The 9,505-nt window shown below is 41.8% G+C and overlaps 1 protein-coding gene across 2 annotated transcripts; it reads left to right on the top strand.

The window, feature by feature from the left end:
* The first annotated feature begins 101 nt into the window (after positions 1-101).
* On the top strand, positions 102-6,970 carry LOC310788048 (uncharacterized protein). 2 transcript variants are annotated; one of them, XM_083649534.1, is made up of 12 exons: positions 102-210; positions 1,574-1,775; positions 2,322-2,354; positions 2,718-2,839; positions 3,282-3,384; positions 4,521-4,553; positions 4,645-4,677; positions 4,787-5,020; positions 5,143-5,246; positions 6,030-6,195; positions 6,296-6,331; positions 6,842-6,970. In XM_083649534.1, exons 1-12 carry the CDS (start codon positions 143-145, stop codon positions 6,872-6,874), a joined length of 1,167 nt encoding a protein of 388 aa, XP_083505660.1. In that variant the 5' UTR covers positions 102-142; the 3' UTR covers positions 6,875-6,970. The 2 variants fall into 2 exon arrangements, with proteins under 2 accessions (XP_083505660.1, XP_083505661.1); XM_083649535.1 differs by lacking the exon at positions 102-210 and adding an exon at positions 762-826.
* The last annotated feature ends 2,535 nt before the right edge of the window (positions 6,971-9,505 follow it).

Below are 9,505 nucleotides of genomic sequence, written 5' to 3'. Positions count from 1 at the left end.
ATAAAAACGTTGTATTCATGAGGGTTTTATTTCGAAAGTTGTGACCGGAAAATCTATTTTTGTTCTTGCTTGACAGGTCACGCAAACGACAACAACAGAAACATTAACTTGTAAAGTTAGCAGTAGCGTTAGCCTATATGAAATGGGCAAGTTTAAATGTAGTGCCTTTAACTGCGAAAATTCGAACGAATCTGACGTGAAGTTTTTTAAGTGAGTATTTTATAATCCTAACTCAAATTACCTAAATCCATCGTAGCAAATTTGTGAAGTTAGGTAGTAAACTCTGATCGAGCTAACGCTACCTAGCTCTTATCGTTAGCTAACTACGGTGACCAGCTCAGGACATTTCATTATATTGAGGCGTAAAAAAAAAACGATCCTAAAAAAAACACCGTGTAGCTCATTCACTGGTCCTGTCAACATGGGTTGACTTTTCATTCATTCATTTCCAGCTAGCTATTTCTTAAAAAACAACAACAAGCTATGTAGAATTATGGACTAGTAATGACAAATGAAAGATTATTGAATAATTAACGCTACCTATCTATATATAAAAGGGACAAGTGGGCTCTGTTCTCTCTCGGGTTTCAATTTTGTCCCAGAAGAAAAGTCACTCAACTGGAAGTGGATTATGTCATAGCCATTGCCATTGTAACATAATCAGTGATGTCATAAGATCAATTATGTTGTCATCAGTGATGACATAAGAGCAAATGAGCCCGCAACGGTCGAGCTGCAGGGCGAGCCTAGGAATCATTACATTACAATCATCGTGGTACTGCCTGCCTTTATATTGGATGGTAAAATGGATTGGACTGAGATTCAGGTAGACATCTAGATAGGATATTCATTACTGTTGCCAGTGGTTGGCTGGCATGCTGTTTGCATTTGCATTTGACTTTCTGGGGTGGGTAGCCCTATACATCTGGAGAGAAGATCACATTAAACTTACAGTTATTGTTGCCTTGCTTGTGTAGGGTAGGAGTTACGCCTGGTCTTAGTGAAAATAAGGCTTAAGTCGTCTTGGTGCAACCGGCGTAGCTGTTAGGTCGTAAAGTTACGACCAACTTAGCTTAAGACCAGTGTAAGACCAGTTGGTGCAACCGGCCCCTGGAGAGAAGATCACATTAAACTTACAGTTATTGTTGCCTTGCTTGTGGCACACATGCAAACTTGGTAGAATATGGCTTACGCCCTTTGATGTAGAATCCACTTGGCAGTTTGGCTTACACTTTATTCACCAAACAGCTCTCATTTCAGTAAAGTTCCAACTCTTTGCATTGTGTGCCTGTTATTGCCACAATCTTCTACCAAAATACAGGTACAGGCAATGATGAGCAGTGTGAACATTTTCATCCAAAAGTTTGAATTTTATGGAAATTAGTGCTACTTGGAGGATATATGCCAAATTTACCAGTAGATCCCAACAATTCTAGGAAGATGTGTTAAGCAATGTGTTACTATATGTAAATAGAGCTTTGAATGGAGTTTGGTGGTGTGACATTACCCCATATAAGAGAGGATGGCAAGTATCAGGGTTATGACTGTTGTGATCAGTTTTCCATGTCCACAGGTTTCCACTGTACAATCGTCAGAAACTCAAAAAATGGCTTTCCAATATGAAGTGGAAGGACTGGACTCCGTCTCGTTTCTCCGTCCTGTGCATTAATCACTTTGAGGAGAAGTACATCGACCGAACCAGCAAATTTGTGAAGCTTCGAGAAGACGCAGTCCCCACCATATTCACTTTCCCTGAGGACATTGAAAAAAAGATGGTACGTAGCCTATAGAGACACTGCATGAAATAGGCCATGCCCATCACGGGGGAAAGGCTCCGTTCATTTCCACACACCAGCGTCATTTTCCTTGAATTAAACATAGCTAAAAGCTGTTGTGTTAAAAGCTGCGCAGACAACAAATGTAAAAAATCACCAGTTAAAGTTTTTTTGTACTCCTGAGCAAAACAAGGAAGCCATTGAGAATTGGAGTGTTCATCTCTTCCGTATATACAATCTTTTTCTGCAACACGCAACCATGCACGTGACATAGGAGAACTCCAGGATTGGAGGGGGGCTTTCTGTTTTCCCCCGTCTTGGGCGTGGTTTCTGAATGATGACGCGTTACGCAGTGTCTCTATGTCATCACTCGGTGGCAGGTGGCAACGCAGTAAAGATGGTACGTAGCCTATGTCATCACTCGGTGGCAGCGCAGCATTGGAAAATAAAATATCAACAACTCCTTTTGTGGTTTTGCGAAATTGACAGTAAATTCCAAAACCCCGTCTTTAACCAAGTCCAACATTCTGTCTCTCTCTGATTTAGGCCGCCGTCAACGCAAGAAGTAAGAAATACAAGGTAAGACCATGTATAATGTTGTTGTCATTGCACTGTTAAAATGAATCAGTGATGATTTGTGGACAGATTCTATTAACTTAGTTGCTGTATTTTCCCTAAACTAATAAAACAACAGGGCTTCATTAGATTAGTTATACATCGAGGACAATAATGTACAATCAGGTTTGGAACATTTGGAGTGTTTATATTCACACGCAATTATTTACAAGTGCTGTGTGTGTGTGTGTGTGCGCGTGCGTGCATGTGTGATGCGTGCGTGTCGGCCTCATCACAATCACAATATTAAGGAGGAACTCCCAAAATGACCGGTATTGAACACACAACTCAGAATATGGTGTTTGTTTCCCTGTATTCTGAACACAGCCACGCACTGTTAAAGCCTCACAGATGAATCCAGCTTGTTCTCCAACGACAGCGGCTCCTACAGCAGCAACGCCGTCAGTCCAGAACCAAGAACCCAGACGGATGGAGGGGAAGTCTGCTGTGTGAGTAACTTCTAGTCCGGGAAGCCTTGTGGTCTAAGGGAGGAGATATACTTGCTTTTAACTATGCATCCCATCCGTTTGGAGCATACACATAGCGTTAATTTGGATAGGACATGCACAACCGCCGTTCCAAACATACGCACGCATACTGTATGCATAGCCAAAAGCAAGTATACTGCATCTCTGGCCTTAGCCTCTTCATTTAACCAGAGGAAACTGCTGGTGTAGCATCTGCCTCCACTGCAGATTCATGTTGGTCTTAGTTTACCACAAACTCTAAGCCGAAAAAGGAGGTTGCAGTGATGTTAGATCAATTCACCAGCGTTCGTGTCATTGTTTACGATGGAAGCTCTGACAAACCAGCATAACCATGAATCTAAATTGATAAATGTTTTATAGTAATCTGTTTTTTTGTGTTGTTGCTTTCTGGTTGTGTGTTCAGAGCCCCAGAGAAGTTTGACAGATGGAGGATCATAACGGATTTCGGGCTGATGGAGATCGAGTCATTTCCACATTTCTTCCATGGTGACTACTGTTTACCACAGGTACAGGACATGCTACTGTTTACCACAGGTACAGGACATGCTACTGTTTACCACAGGTACAGGACATGCTACTGTTTACCACAGGTACAAGACATGCCCGCACATGTTTTCTCATGAGATAAATATTTACTCATTTGAATTTACTGCCTGTGTCTGTGCAATTTCAGCTCACCTACCAGATTGGCTTGGGCACGCATTGTGTGTACGTCGGCCACGTGGGATAAATGGCCGACCGCTTTAGATTAGCTAACAAGCAAAGCTACTGACGTTATCAGACATGATAGACATTAAAAATATGAATTATCCAAACATTCAGTGATCATGATTCAAGTGTTACAGGACCATTTCTCATAAACATGAGCCTTACTTTTTGAAAATAAATGTTGTAAGAGTTTAACATCTGTAGTTGTCGACCCCGAGGTGAGCACATCCGGGCGAGCCGATCCTGTACCTACACCACCACTATTGTGTGTGTGTGTGTGTGTGTGTGTGTGTGTGTGTGTGTGGGTGCGTGCGTGCGTGTCTCTGAACACAATAACTCAAGAACAACACATAACAGGAACTCCATACTTAAATCAAAGGTTCCCCCTATAGAGAAGCACTATAACTCTTTAATACTACAGAGTAGAGTAGATCGGGCCAAAAAAAACAAGCCCGACCCAAGCCCGTTCTGTCTGAGCCCGGCCTGGCCCGTCGGGGGTCGGCTGCATTTATGGGCCCGGGCCCGCTGCCTGTTTATGTAATCTATAACCCTGTTGTCTGTTCAAGTGATACAAACAGAAAAAAGAACGTTTCGGTCTTCAGATTGTCTGAAGACCGAAACGTTTGTATCACTTTTCACTTTTTTTTGCACTATGGTGAATTAAAGCCGGATTTTTTGCATCCGTATGCCTCATTTTTTTAAAGTGTGCGAGCCCTCTTCACTCTTTGTTAAGACAAGTATGTGTAACATTGATTTATTTTTCAAATCAATACAGTAATTAGGTTAACCTCGTTAGCATAACTAGTTGTGTGTAATATGTCATGGTGACTATAGTGGGACATCAGGCAGTTCAAGTGCCTCTTGTTGTCAGATTCCTTCCTTTATAGTCAATTGGCCCAGTTGCCTTTGTGTAATTTTCTACATCCATCAACAGGATACTCGCTGGGCTCCAGATGATAATTTCAGTGTAAGTAAAACAAAAACTACACTACATTTTATACTCCATGATTCTCATATGTTCAAGTATTTAATGAAATGCTGTTCTATAACTTCCACAGGTAAAGTGTGAAGATCCTGAAAAGTTAATAGAGGTAAGACTACAGAATGAGCAGTTATTTTACATATTGGCCTTGTTTTGATGGAACAGTAAAGAGGAGTTGGGGCAATTCATGCCATCACATCCTGTCTTTTTACCCTCAGGTGAAGGAGCCGTGGCAGTGGCTTGGTCTGGACGTCAGAGGGCCGTTTCCCCCGACACAGAACGGTTACAGATACATTGTGACTGTGACAGATTACTACTCCAAGTGGGTGGAGGCTCTGCCCATGCAGCAGTGCGTCGCCTCACAAGTGGTTGAGCATGTCAGGGACATCATCTCCCACTTCGGCTATCCTGTCAGAATCCTCTCCCGACTGCCTCAGGACATCGTTGAGGAAGTGAGCTCTTAATGTCATATGATGCACATCGTCATTTACAATACTGCATTGTCTTCTTCATATTGATCCAAAGTGGCCAGTGTCTCACATGGATCTACTCTGTGAATGTGTCCTTATGCTAGATCAACGGAGAACTGAAAGATCAGCTCAAAGTCAACATCTCTCTTGTCGTCCATCATCGGCAGACTGGCACGGCGGATTTGATCACACAGCGCTTAATTGACAGGTCTCTGATTTTAGTTCATGACAGTTTGGGTTGTGAAAGGTGCTGGGTAGCTTCTTTTTAAACATAAATTATTTATTTGATGCATTAATTGTGATGCCTTGGTATAATTACTGTAAACAAATGAGACCATGGTTGAGAGGATTGGTAGGCTGGCTGTATCTCACACCAGTGATATTTTTAGTCCTAGTGTTTCTCAAAATTAAGACTACATTTCCCATGAACCCTGTTGCTTCCTGTCAGAAAGAGGCTGTTGGCTCCTGTCCGACTCCTTCGCCTCCTGTGGCGACACTATCATTGATGTCCATTGTGCCAATGGACATCGATGATAGTCGGTGGCGACCATCATAAATCACTGTGCTATAAACTGCCCTTTACTCTGAAAGTAAAGGGCAGTTTGTAGCACAAACTGAGCTAAAACTTCTGTTTTGTAAAGCAATCCACCTTGTCTTCTTGGCGATGGCTTTGTCAATGTCTCAATATTAATGTGATAATGATTTATTGATGTTAAAGGGAAAAAATCCACCCTTGTGTAATCTTACACTGTTACATATCATCAACTTGTAAAGATCAGTGCATTGAGTTATTTTGCATTTTATTTACTTTTTTGGAGAACCCACATTCCCATAAGTTGAAATACAAGGTGCATCACTAAAAGCGGACTTTTAACAGTGTTGGGTGGATTTTCCATTAAAAAAGGCTACGCATATCAGTGAAAATGTTCATGCTATATATGCCAAGCTTGCATGTGAACACTAAAGTTCTGTCGCCCATGCTTCCCAACAGTATGATAAGTGAGCTGATAGAGCAGCATGCAGCCGAGTGGGACGTCTTCCTCCCTGCCAAGGTGTTCAGCCTGTGCTTCAGAGAGCATTCACACACCAAGGAGAGGCCTTTCTCCATGCTCTGCTGCAGGGGACTTCAGCCTGTCCAAGCCCCCAGAGGACTGGATGTAAGTTCACCATCAGACATGATTCTGACACTGTCTCAGGTTTTGAATAAAAATAAATAAAATTAAATGACACTTGTGTTCTCACTCCTCTGTCCCACAGTATGCTTGCTCCGAGATCCGGGACAGCACCTTTTTGGTGAGTTGGGTCCATTTTGTGTTGGGAATTTTGTGTGTGTACATCCGTCCATTGATCTTCAACCGCTTATCCGGGGGCGGGTCGCGAAGATAGCCCTTGCAACGGGACCCCAAACTTCCCTTTCCCTGGCCACATTAGCCAGCTCTGACTGGGGGATCCCGAGGTGTTCCCAGGCCAGCGTGGAGATATAATCTCCTCCTAGCCGTCGGTCTGCCCCGTGGTCTCGACACCTGTAGTTCAGTTTCACTAATTTGTTTTCCTTCCATCAATTAATTGGATGCTCATTTGTTTGATATCTGCAGTTAATTTTTGTATTGTACTTTTAGGATATTTATGTTTGTTTATTTTGGCCAAGTAACAACAACAACAGAGAGAAACAAAACAATAAAATCTGTCAAATAAGCAAATGTTTCATGATGAGTTGATCATTTTGGTAGTGGAACGTAATAACAGAGTAATGCACGGTAATAACAGAGTGGAAGCTAACACTCATTTCCTTTCCTCTTACAGATTTTACCACAGCCGGACCCAGCATTGATCTGAAAAACATAAGACGATTAACCGCTGCCCCTATTTGTTTGTTTTTATTTTGGGTGATGAAATTGTTACATTTGTTAATAAAGTTGAATTCAGTCTTAATTGAGTCTGTCGTTAATTTCATGAGACATGCATCAAACTGAGACTGTTGTCTGTAAATCCTCCAGGATAAAACACTATTGGCCTTCACTTGAGCAAATGTATGCTGTATAATAAGCTTGTGTTGTGCAGCAACACACATAGCCATCATAATTGGAAAATGACAGTTGATAATAATAAAATGACAGCCACAGCCAATAAGCTGTGTGATAAAGCATCATATTGGTAGGAAATGCATGTGGCATTATGGGAATACTATGATACTATTTTCCACTTGATACACAAGTTCACTTTTGTGCTATGTTCCTGTGAAAATGTACAGAGCTGAATCTGTATCTGCACAATTTCAAGTGACAACTTTTGTGATTACAAATTACAGTGTTCATGTAAACACTACCGTACTAATTTGCTGCTTTGTCCTACAGAATGGATCAAACATCACTGACAGCCTCATTAAATAATTGAACAGCTAAGTGAATTATCCTTCACACAACACTTGTACATGTGTGCCATGATGCCATCGACTCTCAGCAGTTTTACTGACAGACGGTGACATTTGCAGTTTGCACCTAGAAATGAGAGATGCATGGGTTTGGGGGAGAGTCATGACCCATATGAAGAAATAAATCCAATTGTATGAATAGCAGTGAGCATATCATGAGATTAACAAAAAAAATACAATAAGGTCACTATGAGGATGGAAGTAACTAATTACATTTACTCACATTAAACATTACACACACACACACACACTTTACGCCCCTGGACAACATTCATGGGCTGGTGTGATCCCATCACAAGATGGTCTATAGTTACTTTTACTTTTCACACCAGTACTTTTACTTCTACTGAAGTAGAAATGTCTGCAAAGTAACAGTACTTCTACTGAAGTAGGATGTTCTAGTACTATTTCCACCACTGAAGGTCACTATAAACCCATTATTGAGTAGCACATATCAACATGTCTATAAAGGAATATTATAGTGATCATGAGTGAGTCTATAGGTGAAGAAAGCTGATAAACATATGAGATTTATTGGGGGCGTCACCTGGGTGGCTCACCTGGCAGAACGCGTACCATTAATGCTTAGACCTTCACGCAGCCGACCCGGGTTCGAATCCGACCCGCGGTCACTCGCTGCATCCCTCCCCCCGTCACCGCCCAGCACACACCGTCCTATCAAATAAAGGCAAAATGGCTTCAAAGATAAATAAAAACAAAGAGATTTATCATCAAGGGACAATGAGTCAGTGTCTTCTTAAAGGAACAGTTCACCCAAAAATGTAAATTCTGTCATCTATTCACCCTCATGCCAGTTGAAACACAGGTGAAGTTTGTCCATTTAACACAGAGGTTGCAGCACTACTCGAGAGAAAACTACTCACCATTGAGTTGAGTTGTGCTGTACTGAAGTAAATGGTGACTCTTTTTCTCTGGTTTTGAGCTGCTTTGACTGAGGCTCATTGTAGTTTTAGTTTTGTTTCTATACAGTTTGACAGTTTTTGAACTCAGCCTTCTCATTTCCCAACTTCCAAAAATATTGTCCAGTTTAAGTTGACATTTTTAGTCAAAAGAGCAATTATTTGTATAAACCTGCGACCCTTCTGACACTTGGAAGGAGAGCCGGTGTCAGAATTTCCAGGCTGTGGCTCTGATTGGGTCATTGTGTGACATGTCTGACACTGTGTATTGTGTTTCAGCATGTTTAAAATTGTCTGTGGGACCTGGCTATGACCTCAAAACTGTAACAGAAGATATTTATCTGAGAAGAAAACAGAAGTCACACATTTTCTTCTTGTGGGAATGAATCAAACAAACAAAAGTGCAAAAGTGACCTGCTACAAAAGCCTTCGCCCCACTCTAACACCAAACTGTAAGTTGTGTGTGTGTGTGTGTGTGTGTGTGTGTGTGTGTGTGTGTGTGTGTGTGTGTGTGTGTGTGTGTGTATCTGTGTGTGGCAAATATGTTTCAGTGTCACAGTTCAGGCCGTGCTTTGGAGTCTTGTTCATTCTTGTTCAGGTAGTCGTGAGTCTGGCCCATAGAGATAAACACAGTGTCTATCTCTATCACATCTATATCCCATAGAGATAAACACTGTGTATCTCTATCACATCTATGGTCTGGCCAGCTGACTTAAAGATGGATGCAGTCTGATTATTTAAACAATCTTTGAGCAACAGTTGTACCAAAGGTTTGTGGCTTTGTGTTATTATTGTTGTGGAGGAATGTGTGTGTGTGTGTGTGTGTGTGTGTGTGTGTGTGTGTGTGTCTGTGTCTGTGTCTGTGTGTGTGTGTGTGTGTGTGTGTGTGTGTGTGTGTGTGTGTGTGTGTGTGTGTGTGTGTGTCTGTGTCTGTGTGTGTGTGTGTGTGTGTGTGTGTGTGTGTGTGTGTGTGTGTGTGTGTGTGTGTGTGTGTGTGTGTGTGTGTGTGTGTTGCACTATTTGGAAACACCACAGAATGAAGCCACAGCAGGAGCAGCAGATCTGGGGCAACACCTGCCAGTACAAATATGATTTCCAAAATGCTACTTCTTCATC

Source organism: Poromitra crassiceps, assembly GCF_964638095.1.
Source record: "Poromitra crassiceps genome assembly, chromosome: 13".
Lineage (NCBI taxonomy): Eukaryota > Metazoa > Chordata > Actinopteri > Beryciformes > Melamphaidae > Poromitra > Poromitra crassiceps.
Note: the sequence above shows the minus strand (reverse complement) of the source record. Positions and strands in the feature narration are given on the sequence as shown.

Excerpts from the sequence above, each read along its gene's own strand:
- LOC310788048 (XM_083649534.1), top strand. The coding sequence starts at position 143 with ATGGGCAAGTTTAAATGTAGTGCCTTTAACTGCGAAAATTCGAACGAA. Across the intron at positions 211-1,573 it reads TCTGACGTGAAGTTTTTTAA|GTTTCCACTGTACAATCGTC; the intron begins GTGAGTATTTTA and ends CCATGTCCACAG. Across the intron at positions 1,776-2,321 it reads AGGACATTGAAAAAAAGATG|GCCGCCGTCAACGCAAGAAG; the intron begins GTACGTAGCCTA and ends TCTCTGATTTAG.